This window comes from Stegostoma tigrinum, chromosome 11 (assembly GCF_030684315.1).
Source record: "Stegostoma tigrinum isolate sSteTig4 chromosome 11, sSteTig4.hap1, whole genome shotgun sequence".
Classification (NCBI taxonomy): Eukaryota; Metazoa; Chordata; class Chondrichthyes; order Orectolobiformes; family Stegostomatidae; genus Stegostoma; species Stegostoma tigrinum.
The window spans coordinates 1,814,149-1,829,566 of record NC_081364.1 but is presented as its reverse complement, the minus strand read 5'-3'; the positions used below and the strand labels follow the sequence as shown (position 1 = coordinate 1,829,566).

Genomic DNA, 15,418 nt, shown 5'->3' with positions numbered 1-15,418 from the left:
TGGACACCAAGATCTCTCTGCTCATCTACACTACTAATAATCATACCATTAGTCCAGTAATTATCTGCTAATTAATTTGATTTTGACCAATAGGAGCTAAGTGACCAGTTCTGCTGTTGATCACACTGTCATTTGGGTGCATTCTAGGGATGTGGAGCTGGGCAACAGAGTAACTTGCATTGCTGTGGATCTGGAGTCACACGTAGGCAAATCAGGTAAAGATGGCACTTGCCCATTTGTGAACCAGGTGGGTTTATCTGACAATCAGCAGGGGATTCATGGCCATCATTTAACTATTAATTTCAGATTTTTTTTAATTGAATGCAAATTCCACCATCTGTCGCAGTGGAATTTGAACTTGGGTCCCCAGCACATTACCTGGGTCTCTGAATTCACAGTCCACAATAATACCACTAGGCTGTTCCACCCAGATTCAGTCTCTACATGGTAATTTCCTGGGAAATTTAAACTTCTAATGGATAGCGGCTCTGAGTTGAAGACTTGAGGGCTTTTATTCACTGACTTGGCCCCTGACCCTTGCTTCAAAATTTAACCAGACATCTGACAATTGGCCAGACATTTGGTTTAGAAATGCCACGTTTTTGTCTCTCGGTTTCCAACAGTTGTACTGGAGGCAGATTTGCTTCTAAAGGCTCTGTTGGTTCAATTTGAAGAAAAAGGTGGACACCTGCTGGTCTAGGATCAGGAGGCGTAACGGCTTGAGAGTTCCACACTTCTGTCTCTTGCTGCATGAAAATGTGTTTCCTGAATAGCCTGGCTTTGATTTTAAAGTAATGCCTCTATCTGTCCTATCAGTCTTTTCATTTTAAACCCTCACATCATCTTTTGTCTAGTTAGGGCAATGTTTGACTCTTGTTTGCTTCAAAAATTGTTAGTGAATTCTGTAACCGGGAATATCGCAGGCCATGCATGAACTGGCTGCATTTCTTTAGTGTGTGGCCCATTCTAGTACTGACTGTAAACTTGCTCAGTTATTGCAAAGATGCCAATTACTGAATATCCTATCTACACTCCAATTTACAAAACTATCGATCCAGGAAGTTCCTATTGTTTAACAGACATGGAAGTGGCCTGATGAAATTTCAACAATCAAGAGGTGTTGACTGTAATTATCGTGCCTTCTCATTTTATGTTGTTCTTTATGTAACTCATCAAAATAAAGTCGACAGGTTATCTTTATAACTACAAGTTAAACAATGATAACCCATGAAACAACCTACAGTCAGCTTTGCTGTTTTCTGGAAGTCAGTCATTCACTGCATTGCTTTACAAACCTATTTCTTGCACTTTGGAGCCCACAAAAATTCTCGTGGATAAAGCAATCTTGCTGTTTTTTAATCGTTTGACCGTACCTTCTGATTCTATCCCACAATCCTTTATCTCATTGGAAAAATATCCAATGGCTGCATGAGTGCAATTGTCCCCCCTATTCTTATTATCAAATCTCTGCTCCCAGTGCCTCTTACCATCTTAGTCCTGCTAAAGGATCTAACTTTGACCCATCATTTTTACACGGCCCCTGGCAGTCAATGCACTAAGTGGAGAAAGTCATGTCTGAGGGTCAGTTAGTTCAGTTGACTGTCAGGTTTTCAATACAGAATGACTTCAACAGTGTAGGTTCAACTCCCACATGAGTTGAGTTACCAGAACGAAACTCCTCAACCTTTCCCCTTGCTTATTGTGCGGGGACTCTCCAGTTAAACCACCAGCTGTGTCTCTCTCTGAGCAGCCCTCTGATCTGGTAAGGCTATGGTTTGTCACATTATTCAACCAAGATTCTGGGGGAGAAAAAACATGTCATTAACCTGTATGAAAGGTGAAAAATTCCAACAGATCAGGCAGCATCCATGGTCTGAGAATATCAGACTTAATGTTTCAACTTTGTGACAATAGGTCATTCATCTGGTAGTGTAGCTTTTGGGTTTCAAAATTCATAAAGGTTGAAACATAATCCATAGAAGTACAGAATTGTTACAGTGCAGAAGAAGTATCCATTTGAAGCACCATGCCTGCAGAGGTTCTGTTATTTAGTGTCAATCTCCTGCATTTTTGCCATTCAAAATCATCATAGTCTCTACATTCTTGACTCAAACTTCAATCAATTTGCAGTGATATATATGTAGTGGCTTCTTAGCAACTTTCGTGATATAGGCAGCGCAAAGCTCAAAAATGAAAGTGTATTGGTTGATCATTCTGGTCACTGTCTTTTTTTTAGCTGTTGAAATCAAACCTTGTCCTAAAGAGTGTTTGATATTATTTTACAAACAGCCTTGTTGATTCACCTATTTAAAATGCAGTGAATTTACTTACTTTCAACTCTTTGGCCACGTGTATATTTGCCTTAATGGCAATGTTTCCATCTCGTGAACTAGAAGGACAATACTATGGACACTGGAAATCTGAAATAAAGGCATAAAATACTTTGCTGTAGTATTTAAAGTGCTTTTTGTTTTATTTGAATGAGGTGGTCCTGGAATAAGTTTCACTCCAACTCTGGCATGAGAAAATAGAGCCCTTGTTCAGAATTCTAGGTTGACATCCAGCAGGATGGTGTGTTTCACTACTTCACAGTGCCCCACCAGAGAAGAGCACGGAGACATGAAAGCACCAGTAGTGCCATTTTTTTTATCGGTCTGTGAATCCTTCAACAACGTCACACTGTTCTCCTAAGGGCAGATTAAAAAACAACTCATGCTAGCAATTCAGTCTGGTCTTGGACTGCAGTTTATATATAAAATGCTGTTTTTGTTCAGAGCACTAACAATTTGATTTTCAAGCAGCAAGCTCATTCATCCAGATCAAATAGTTGGCTTTTGTTTGCAGACAAACAGGCTCCAGTTACCATTTTGGAGTCTGCCAACAACCAATTTCCACTTTCTGCTTTTCCCCATTCAAAGTTATTGGTTTAGAAATGTTTACCCATTTGTAGCTTTCGTCTTGCACGCAACTAATGTCGATTCCAATGCAGCTGACTAACTTATCCGTTGTATTCCAGATTTGGTTATTGTAATTTGCTCTAAATCGTCCATTTTGAAATGCAGCATAAATTTAAGTGAAACGTATTCTCTTGTGATGTTAGCTCTATTGCATTCAGATTTTGACTGTATTTCCAGTTCAGAATGATACCAATATGGATGGTTTAGCCTTTCCTTTAAACAGACTCAAAAGCTTGCTTCCCATTAAATTACTATAAAATGTAAAGGTAAGCCTGATAAATACTCATTCTATTGATTTAAACATATTCCAATAACATTCCCCTGCTAGTGTCTCTTCAGGTGCTCATTTTCAAAGTAGTAGCAAGTGAAATGTCTTTCAAACCAATCTCAAACTTTAGTTTCCAGATGTATTGGTACGTCGCATTTGACTCTAGAACTGTGCTTCTTTCCCTAGAGCTGTTTATCGACTGGAAACAGAATGCAGATGAAGTCATAGTGAAGCTGAAGCCAGGAGAGGGGAACCTGAAAGTTGATGAGGTTGACGCAGCTTTCACAGATACTGACTGTGTGGTTACACTGCCAGGTGAGAACAGTAAATTTTTTGGCAGTGAAATTGTGGCTGATCATAATTCCAATCTCGTACAGACAAGAGCAGTGTCCAGGATGTGATCATGTCTGTATGAGGCCTACTGATCAAGTGCCTTACTCTCTGTAGGTTCTTTATTGGTCCCCTTTTTAATCCTGCATTTAGTTGTATACACCAGACCCTGGCCTCTTGTATTGAGTGTCCGTTAAATTTTTTTTTTGCTGAGAATACTGATGTGATATTTGTCCTGTTGTTTCCTGTACATTCACCAGTCACTTAAATCTGTTCCCTATAACACTTACGGTGTTGCATTGCAACAGTGCTGCTGTTGGCTGAAGGGACAGATTTGTATTTTCCTGGGGCTAATACAGTTTCCCTGACAAATGCTAACTTCCCACTAAACTGTGACTATTAATAAACCATTCATTCTGAGACAGTGTGGTCTCGGTTAACAATTCTTCACTGTCTCTATTACCTAAAACCCTCCCCAAGTTTCTCAGGACAGGACTCATCCAGTGGAGTTGTTCTCCCTATACAATTGAACTAGTTCACTCTTGTCATCATGTTCTTCTTTACCCTAATCCAGTTGCTACCCATCTAGAAAGAAACTACAAAACTTTTTAACCATTCATTAAAAACAGTACCGTTGATGAGAGTTTGTAGTATGTAGTGCTGTGTTATTCCACAACTTGAAGGAGCAAAGATTTTAATTTAATGCATACGTTATAATCTTTCTTTTACATTTCTTAAATTCTAACGCTTTGCTGATACAGTTTTATCATTGTGTAAGCGACATATGTGTTGGATCAAAAGCACTGGCCGTTATGATTTTGCACAAAATAGATTGTATCAGCACAGACACCCAAAACACATATGTTAATTAGTTATAAATTGCGGTAGTCAATTATGGAGTTCAGGAAACATTGAGGTTTGCTCTTGCACTTCATAATGACTAGGTAGCCTCCTTTGGCATTAAAGATGGAATAAGGGCCAATTGTAGCATTGGGGTGATGGTAATGAGGAGTACAAAATACCATCTAAGCAGGATGTTCAGATTTAATTTAGTTCCCATTATAAATTTAGAATTCTCTTTGCGAATGTAATTTAATTTTATATTTTATTATCTTCAGATATATAAACTTGTAGGAGTACTTGTACTGTTCTATTCTGCAGAGATAGTAGCAACTGCAGATGCTGGAGAATCTGAGATAACGAGGTGTAGAGCTGGATGAACACAGCAGGCCAAGCAGCATCAGAGGAGCAGGAAGGCTGACGTTTCAGGCCTAAACCCCCCTTCAAGGGTCTAGGCCTGAACCGTCAGCCTTCCTGTTCAATTCTGCATTTTTTTTTTTACAGTCCAATTTTGACTCTTTTGTTAATGTTGTAGATGGACGCCGGTGGAGTTGTCACTTCTATGAAGAGATTGAGAGTTCATGCAGCAAACTGCAATACAAGGAGAAGGGGAACTTCCTCCAGCTCATCATGCCAAAGAAGATTCCTCTGCACACATGGCCATCCCTCATGGTACAGTGGTCAACAATATGTATTACAGCTGCTATCCCTAACATAAAAGGGTGCCATCAGCTAGGGTTAAAATAAATTATATTAGTGAGTTTTGAGAAGATTTGTAGCTCAGGTTGAAGTTCTGGATGTAAGTTTGCTCGCTGAGCTGGAAGGTTTGTTTTCAGACGTTTTGTCACCATTCTAGGTAACATCATCAGTGAGCCTCCGTATCCATAAATTATATTAGCATGCATTGTTTGGGTTGCATTAAACTTGGATTTTAAAAGCTTAATGGTTAGAACAGAAAGGGAAGGCTGTGGTCACAAAGAAATGTCAAGGCCTTGTGAAAGAAGAACGGAGTAAATGACAGGATGCATATTGACTGGGTGGTAGGAAGTCTGCCGTTCATTGCTCACACGGGACCTAAACCAGCCAACAGGATACAAAATTAGCTTGAAAGGAGGAGAAAAAAAGGTGGTAGAGGAATGCTTTTCAGACTGGAGGCCTCTGACTAGCAGTGTGCCACACGGATCAGTGCTGGGTCTACTACTTTTCATCATTTACGTAAATGATTTGGATGTGAAAATAGGAATGGTTAGTAAGTTTGCAGGTGACACCAAAAGGGCTGGTGTAGTGGACAGTGAAGAAGGTAACCTCAGAGTACAATGGACCTTAATCAGATCGGCCAATGAGCAGCAGATGGAGTTTAATTTAGATAGCGAATTTTGAGAAGATTTGTAGCTCTGGTTGAGTTTCTGGATGTGAGTTTGCTGACTGAGCTGGAAGATTAGTTTTCAGACATTTCATCACCATTCTAGGTAACATCATCAGTGAGCCTCCGACGAAGCGCTGGTGTTATGTACCGCTTTCTATTTATCGGTTTAGGTTTCCTTGGGTTTGGTGATGTCATTTCCTGCATTGGTGATGTCATTTCCTGTTCTTTTTCTCAGAGGGTGGTAGATGGGCTCCAAATCAATTTGTTTGTTGATGGAGTTCCGGTTGGAATGCCATGCTTCTAGGAATTCCCGTGCGTGTCTCTGTTTGGCTTGTCCTAGGATGGATGTGTTGTCCCAATCAAAGTGGTGTCCTTCCTCATCTGTATGTAAGGATATGAGTGATAGTGGGTCATGTCGTTTTGTGGCTAGTTGATGTTCATGTATCCTGGTGGCTAGCTTTCTTCCTGTTTGTCCAGTGTAGTGTTTGTCACAGTTCTTGCATTTAATTTAGATAAATGTGAGCTGTTGCAATTTGATGAGGCAAATCTGGGCAGGACTTGTACAAGTTAGTGATGGAGCCCTGGGCAGTGTTGCTGGAGGAAGAAAACCTAGGTGTGCAGGTACATAGTTCGTTTGAAGTAGAGTCACAGCTAGACAGGGTAGTAAAGAAGGTGTTTGGCATGCTTGCTTTCACTTATCAGAATATTGAGTGTAAGAGTTGGGATGTCATGTTGCAGTTGTACAGAGCATTGGTGATACCACTTTTAGAATACTGTGTACAATTCTGGTCACCCTTCTGTAGAAAGGATGTTGTTAAACTTGAGAGGGTACATAGAACATAGAACATTACAGCACAGTACAGGCCCTTCGGCTCTCGAAGTTGTGCTGACCTGTCATACCGATCTCAAGCCCATCTAACCTACACTATTCCATGTATGTCCATATGCTTATCCAATGACGACTTAAATGTACCTAAAGTTGGCGAATCTACTACCGTTGCAGGCAAAGCATACCATTCCCTTACTACTCTCTGAGTAAAGAAACTACCTCTGACATCTGTCCTATACCTTTCACCCCTCAATTTAAAGCTATGCCCCCTCGTGCTCGCCGTCACCATCCTAGGAAAAAGGCTCTCCCTATCCACCCTATCGAACCCTCTGATTATTTTATATGTTTCAATTAAGTCACCTCTCAACCTTCTCTCTAATGAAAACAGCCTCAAGTCCCTCAGCAGCCTTTCCTCATAAGACCTTCCCTCCATACCAGGCAACATCCTAGTAAATCTCCTCTGCACCCTTTCCAAAGCTTCCACGTCCTTCTTATAATGCGGTGACCAGAACTGTATGCAATACTCCAAGTGCGGCCGCACCTGAGTTTTGTACAGCTTCACCATAACCTCTCGGTTCCGGAACTCGATCCCTCTATTAATAAAAGCTAAAACACTGTATGCCTTATGGGATGTGGGCATGCCTTAAAGGGTATGCAAACATATTACTGGGACCAAGTGTTTGAGTTGTAGGGAGAGGCTAATTAGGCTCAGCCTTTTTTCCTTGGAGTGTTGGAAGCTGTCATGAGGATCATGGGTAGGGTGAACAGCTGAGGTGTTTTATTAGGATTGGGGAGTGGAGGGAGTCCAGAATTACATGGCTTAGGTTCAGGGTAAGATAGGAAAGGTTTAAAAAGGACCTGAGGGCGGTGCACTAATGGACCGAGCTGCCAGAGGAAGTGGAGGAGGTGAGTACAGTTGAAACATTTTAAAAGGCATCTGGATGGGTAAATGAACAGGAAGGGTTTAGAAGGATGTGGGCCAAATGCTGGCAAATGGGACCAGATTGGGATGTCTGGTTGGCACGGATGAGTTGGACTGAAAGGTGTCTTTCCCTGCTGTATGACTGTATATTTGACTTAACATCATATCTGAATGCCTCAAGTCTTTTCAAAGTGTAATCACTGTTATATGTAAGAATTACAGTAACCAATTTCCAAACAGCAAGATTCTACAAGCCACATGAGAAAAATGAACACAAAAAAACTATTATAGCTAAAACTGACGGTTCAGGAAGGCAAATGCATGTTGGCATTTATATTGAGACGACTTGAATATAAAAGCAGGGATACTCCTGAGGCTGTATAAGGCCCTGGTCAGGTCACATTTGGAGTATTGTGTGCAATTTTGGGCCCCATATCTTGGGAAGGATGTATTGGCCCTGCAGCGAGTTCAGAGGAGGCTCACGAAATGGTCCGAGGAATGGAAAGCTTAACATGTGAGGAACGTTTGAGGACGCTGGGACTGTGTACTCGTTGGAGTTTCGAAGGTTGGTGGGGGGGGAAATCTAATTGAAACTTACGGAATACTGAATAGCCTGGACAAAGTGGATGTTGCGAAGATACTGCCGTTGTTAGGAGACACTAGGACCTGAGGATACAGCCTTGGAGTAAAGGGAAGACCTTTTAGAATGGAAATAAGGAGAAACTTCTTCAGCCAGAGAGTGGTGAATATATATTGATTTCACTGCCACAGAAGGCTTTGGAGGCCAGAACATTTAAACCTGGGATACATAGATCTTTGATTATCAAGGGTTATGGGGAGAAAGCGGGAGAATGGGGTTGAGGAACTTATCAGCCATGGTTGAATGGTGGAGCAGCTGGATGGGCTGAATGGCCTAATTTCTGCTCCCATGTCTTATGGTCTAATCTGTTTTGCTGATGTTGGTTGATAAATATTAGCCAGCAGAAGGAGAAGAACTTCTTTGCTCCCCTTCAGGTAGTGCCGTGAGATCTCTCTCATCAACCTATGGGATTACAGGGCCCCTGTCTGGCACCTCTGACCTTGTAGTACTGTTCCATAATATGGCCCTTGTCAGTCTGGATAATGGAACTCAAATTTGTGGAGTGGGATTTGGTTCTCTAACCTCTGATTCAGAGATCACCAAATTAAGGCTGATGTCTACTTATTCTGCAGAAAAGGAACAGGAAAGAAATGAAAGGCTGCGATTTGGCACACAAATTTAACAAAGATGAAGTTTGAAGATGACCTGTTCACTGTGACATCGGTTAAATGGAGAAGGAGGAGGAAGTTTAAAAGAAAAATTCTAATACGGGGATTGAAGTTAGAAATTAAAAGTACAAGCAGGATTACGTAGTAATTCAGGTCATAAATGGGTTTTGTTAATCTGAATCGCGAATGGAGATACAAAATTTGAACTAAAAGAAATTTTATTGGCATTTGTTTTCGCAACAGAGGACAACTTATCCTCTGGAAACCAATTAATCTGTATAATTTTATTTTGAATACAAGCAGCCCAAACGAAGTTTGATTTGAATGTTAAATTGTGGAAAGGTCAAGACAACAAGCTAATGCAAGTTTAGAAACGTTTCGGTAATCCGTGGCAAATTCACACTTGATTATAAAGTATTTGGCTGCACCCATATGTCATGCTGTGGGCACCAGTTCAAAAATAGTAATCGTTACCACTTGACTGAGCAGACCTGGTCAGCCTCCAGTTCTGCTCTCATGGCATTTTGGAACAAAAGGAATTGTAACCATTACCAAAATTTGTTAGTTTTGGTACCCTATCCTTCTGCACACTGGAGCTGGGTGATAGTGATTCGCACACTATGACTAGGGGGTCTAATGACTTATCACACAGTCCATATTAACACTGACGCTGAAAGTTACTAAGTATGATCACATTCTTTCACGCTACGTTCTGGGTGGTACAGTTGATTTGCGCATAATCCTTCAAGTACCTTTTGTAGCGAAAACATGATGCGTTGCAGCCACAGAAAGAGAAGCATTTCTGATCAATAACTTTTCCTCAGAACTGGAAGAAGGTTAAAGTTTGTAATCAAACTTACACCCAGGACAAAGTGACGGGTATAGAAACTAAGGATCGAAGTGTAGAACAGGAATGATGACATCCAGTTATTGGAGAATAATGGATGCATTCTGTTTATATTTTGATTTGGGATTTTGGTTTTCCTGTACAAGAGAGCATTCTTCCACCGTGATCTTTATGGCTGGAGGTTTCTCTGCTTGAGATGACTTTGAGTTAGTCACTAACACCGTGAAAATTGATTGACAATATTAGTTTCAAATATTTGAGTTGAAACGTCTGCCAGATGATTTTCTGTATCTTCCTTGTACCTAAATAAGCTTCAGTTGCTGCAAAGCTCTTAAAAAGCATTTGAATCAACAATATAGAACCAACATTTCACATGGCCTCAAACTTTGTTATGACCTGATACTGACCTGCTGATGTGAATTTTTTAATGACATCCCCTCATGGCATTTTAGGAATGAGCAATAAATGCTGCCATGGCCAGTTATATTCTCATCCCAAGAACATATAAAGAAAATAAGAAGTTATGATTTAGAATGCGTTGTCTTGGTGATGGAAGCAGTCACTTACAAAAGAAAATCAGAAAACTTTGAAAAGGAAAAACTTGCAGAGCTATGGGGAAAAGGCAGACGTAGTAGAGCTAATTGGGTAGCTTTTTCAGTTGTGGCAGAACCACAAAGGACGACTAAATAGTCTCCTTCAGTACTGTTATAATTATGTGATGCAGTTATTAGCTATCCTAAAGTTGGTCCCTTCACTTGTAATTGCAGTGGAAATTTTACATGGAATTTGCATGCCCATTTATTTTACTGAGCCAAGTCATGCAACTACTGTTGCAGTTGTAAATTGTCTCGAGGCACTTCTTGTGAAGTGGAATCTCAGTAATCAGAGACAAGTGATTCCAATTGTCATTGTTCGCAGCTCCAAAGATGTGCTTTCTATCTTGTCTTGTTTTTAGACTTTGTTTTAATCACACAAGGCTGTCTCCCATCCATACACCTGGCCATGAGTGCCAGTTGTATTTCATACAGGTATCTCTGTGGCAATTGGCTTGCCAAAATATCTGGCCAATGTGCCAGCAAAGAAATTAGGTACTTTGTTTTTGAAACACCAAATCATGCTGGAAAATGCATTGTCTGATATAGTGGAAGCTGATGTAATTGTAAACATTGAATGATAATTGGGTCAATACTTGCAGAGGGAAACAATTCTGGACAGTTGGGGAAAGAACAGGGGAGTGAGACAAATCGAATAATTTTTCAGAGGCATGATAGGCCTAATATACAGCAAGGTTCTCTTTTTTTAAATTGTAATAGGTGAATGCATGTTTTATTTTGACCCTTTTGGTTATATTTTGCAGAAGAAGGGTAAAGAACAGACTACTGTGATTCTGCCCAGAAATACAGGGAAGGAGAAGACTTTGTTAAGTGAAGAAGTCACTGAAGAGGTGAAACCAGGAGAATCTTCGGACAGCACTGAGAAGAGGAAAACAAAAGCTGAGCGCAGGCTGAAACGTCCAATCAATGTGAAAGTGTCCGGAAAGATGGAATCACCTCCTGAACCTGGGGTGAAGCGTACCATCCAGTGCAAAGATCCAGGCAACACTCCAGTCATCCCTGAACCAGTTCCAACACACACTGTTTCAGTGAAGCCCCCAGAAGGAGTAGATGCTGCTTCTCTTGAGAAGGACATAACATCTGCAGCATGCCCAAAAAACCTTGCAAGTGAACTGCGAACCAGTGATGCTGATGGAGGTCTGACTGATCCTTTGGTTGAGAATAAAGTGAAGAGAAATGGTCGTGGTCCCCAGGGAGACTGGCACATGGAGGATAAAAGTGGTATGGCAAATACTGTCCGAGCATCGGCTGAAAAAGCTGAGGTACGTTGCCTAACGTGGCTGCATTTCAACTCGCATACTCAAGTGGTGATCCTTGCACAGTGGGTGTGAGTTTGATAGCATAGGGATCATGTCACAGAATTACATATCTTGCTTAATCAGCAGAACGTGCTTCCATGTCTCTTCAAGATGTGTAAAATAAATGGAAATATTGATTTTTGGCGTAAGCAATATATGGAATGAAGTGAAATAAAAACAAAGGAACTGTAGATGTTGTAAATCAGAAACAAAAACATAAGTTGCCGGAAAAACTAAGCAGGTCTGGCAGCACCTGTGAAGAGAAATCAGTGTTAACATTTCATGTCTAGTGACCCTTCCTCAGAATTGATGTTAGCTAGGAAAATACTGGTTTATATGCAGAGGTTAGTTTGGGGAAAGGGGATCAGAAGTAAACGATAGGCGGGGATAGAGCCCAGAGAAAGAAGTGCTCATTTTGACAGACAGAGGAGTGGATAATGATCTGGCTAGGAGGGTGGATTGCTGTTAATGGAGACAGCTGCTCTTGGTGCATCCCGAGATCCACACTCAGTGCCATATGGTGTCACATGCACACATCTTACCTTTTTCTCTAACAGCATCGCATCGCACTGGCTTAGGACTGCACCACTCCATAGTTCCACTTTATCCTCCAGCTCATTTGCCATGCTAACAAGAAACTTTTCCTTTCAGGCATTAAGGCCCACAAGATGCAACAACTCAGATGCTCCTAGGTCTCTGGAAACTCCCCTCCCCTCCCTCCCCTCCCCTCCCTCCCCTCCCCTCCCCTCCCCAGCCCAGCCCAGCCCAGCCCAGCCCAGCCCAGCCCAGCCAAGGTCTCCGCTGTATCCCTCGAGGTCCCCACCTAAACACATTTCGGGCACAACATAACATTTGAACCTTTCTTCCATCATCCTTGCCTCTGTGCCTATTTCTCTGGACAAGAGTCCTGTCCCTGTCCCATAGACCCTTTCACCCAGTTCTCCCTCTACATGGACCCTTTCCTCTGGCCTTTTACCTGCACTTGATATGTTTGTTGAGAACTGTTGACGTGACATAGGTTGGATTTGGTGAAATTGAGGTGACCAATCTCCATCTGAATTGACTAGACTGACACCTAGATCCAACCCTGACTTTGTTGTTAAACCTGCCAAGAAGGGTGGTGCCGTTGTACTCTGGCGTACTGACCCCTACGTTGCAGAGTCTGAGTGCCAACTGTAAGATACCTCATCCTATATTCCTCTGGACCAAGTCCCACCATGGCACTTTAGGCCATTGTATCAAACATGGTCACTGACCTCATTTCATCTGGTGATCTCCCCCTTGCTGCCTCCAAGCTGATAATTCCCCAAACCAGCCTGCTTCTACCTCCTTTCGAAAATCCACAAACAGGGCTACCTCGGCACACCCATTGTTTCAGCCTGCTCTTGCCCCACAGAAATCCTCTCTTCCTGCCTTGACTCGGTCTTTTCTCCCCTGGTCCGGTCTCTGCCCATGTACATCCATGTTTGGTATGGCGTTTTACACCAGTTATGGAATTTACAGTTTGCAGGTTCCAGCTGCCTCCTCTTTACCATGGATGTGCAATCCCTTTACACGTCCATCCCCCACCAGGATTGGCCTTGGGGTTCTCTACTACTTGGAGCATAGGCCTGAACTGCCCCCAACCACCACCACCCTCCTCCACTTGGCCATCATCAACTCTTTCTCCAGTATATCAAAGATATGATTGGTGCTGGTTCCCTGTCTTCCTGAATTGGAAAAGTTCATTGATTTCGCTTCCAATTTTCACCCTACCCTCGCTTTCACCCAGTCTATCTCCAACTCCTCCCTTCTCTTCCCTTCCCTTCCTCGACATCTCTTCCACTTTCTGGGAACTGGCTACTTGTATTCACTATAAACCCACCAACTCCCACAGTTACTTGCACTATACATCCCTGCTTCCTGTAAAGACTCCATTCATTTCTCCCAGTTCTTCTGTCATGTGTTCTGAAGAGGTCACCTTCAACCAGGGAGCCTTGGAAATGTCCACCTTCTTCCTCAACCTAGGATTCACCATGACCATTTGTCAACAGAACCCTCAATTGCATCTGACCCATCTCCCACATGTCTGCCCTCACTCGCTCTTTCATCCCACAACAGTGATAGGGTTCCGCTTGTCCTTATCCACTGTCCCAAAAGCATCCACATCCAGGAGATCATCAGCCACCACTTCTGCTACAAAAACAGAAGTTGCTGGCAAAGCTCAGCGGGTCCGGTGGCATTTGTGAAGAAAAAATCAGAGTTAACGTTTCGGGTCCTGTGATCCTTCCTTCCTCAAAATCACCTCCAGTGTCATGCCATCACCTGACACCTTCCCTCCCTTGTTTGCCCTCTGTGGAGACCATTCACTCTGGGGCACACTGCTCCACTCTTCCTTCACCCCCAACAAGCCACCCCCCCACCCACCACTTTCCCCTACAACCGCCAAAGGTATGACACCTGCCCATTTACCTCCTCCCTCCTCAGTGTCCAAGGTCCAAATGTTCCTTCTTGGTGAAACAGCACTTTATGTGCATTTCTGACAATCTAATCTATTGCATTCGCCACTCACAGTGCAGTCTGCTCCACACTAGGTGACAGCTTTGCAAAAAAAAACCCTGAGCTTCCAGTTGCGTGCCACTTTAACAAACCAACCTGTTCCCTGGTCAACATCTCTGTATCAGGCTTGTTGCAGTGTTCCAGCTAAACTCAGCACAAGCTGGAAGGACAACACCTCATTTTCTGCTTGGGGACCCTGCAGCCTCTGGATTCAATATTGAGTTCAATAATTTTAGGGTCTGAACTTTCCCATGTCCTAGCTCCCTATACGACACACCAGGCGGGCATTGTTATCGTAGTGTTCTGCTGCTCTCACAGTGCTTGATGTTGGACCTATGATATGTTTTGCTGGAATGTTCTGTTCTATACTCATGACTTTAAAGGTGCAAATAATCCAAGCAGCCTGGCAACTGCTTTTATTTGTACTGATTCCTTTTTAATTATAAAATGTACAGGGTTAAAGTGCAGATATTAGTTAATTCACTGAATGAGAACAGAATTTCTGTAAGATCTGGGAGTTGAGGCCCATCACTTTCAATAAGCAACTCGAGATTACAAATAATTGAAGACTTGCCAATGTCTCCTAAATCACAAGAACAAATAATTAATGTAAGTGTTGGGTCCTAAATACAAAATATAACTTTTTTTTAAGAATTGAGAAGTTTCATGACCTAGTGTGTGATGAGATTGTGAACTTGCTGTCACATTGAAGTGAAAAGTATTGATAAATTTGAGGTGGAATTGTGTAAACATGAGGGAGAGAATGTGATAAAGTTGTACTGATACTGAGGAGGGCATGTGGCATGCAATCATCGATAATGACTGGTTGGGGATAAATGGTTGTACATATTGTATAACATCACGAGCCATACATTCAAACCAATGCTTGCCACTATGCTCAAAGCACACTTCTTCCTTGGTGGGATAGAGTAGCTGACTTCCTGCAGAGTTGCTTGCATGTGGACTTGAAAAATAAGTCTGGAAAAATTCTATATGGAAGATATAAAGTTAAAACAGGTTTTAATTTTTCTCAGATTAGGGAAAGGAGAAGAGATTATTCCTTGATCTACACAACAACACGGTTGAGTTTGCGGAATATTGTTATGATACAGCACTGTGTTCACTGTCTGACAGCTGTTTCTTCAGGTGCTGGAGGAATTAGCTAAATAGTAAGCATTCTGTTAATGATGATGCTGCCAGCAGACAGGGAGTTGGTCTCACTGGGACATTTCATAAATTCACTGTCATGGCAACAGCACAACAAACACCATTCTTTTTCCTGCTTTGCCTCTTTCTGTAGTTCAGATTTTATTGTATTGCACCACTTTGATTGATATTCAAATTCCTTTGTTTTTATTGCT

General features: G+C 42.0%; 1 protein-coding gene across 3 annotated transcripts in view; it reads left to right on the top strand.

The window, feature by feature from the left end:
- Window positions 1-15,418, top strand: part of usp19 (ubiquitin specific peptidase 19) — a 133,560-nt gene that overhangs the window by 27,746 nt on the left and 90,396 nt on the right. For all 3 annotated transcript variants that reach the window (XM_059649681.1, XM_059649680.1, XM_059649679.1), the window contains exons 5-7: window positions 3,412-3,540; window positions 4,931-5,067; window positions 10,965-11,483. In XM_059649681.1, the coding sequence (XP_059505664.1) occupies window positions 3,412-3,540; window positions 4,931-5,067; window positions 10,965-11,483 (785 nt within the window). The remainder of the gene's footprint in view (window positions 1-3,411; window positions 3,541-4,930; window positions 5,068-10,964; window positions 11,484-15,418) is intronic.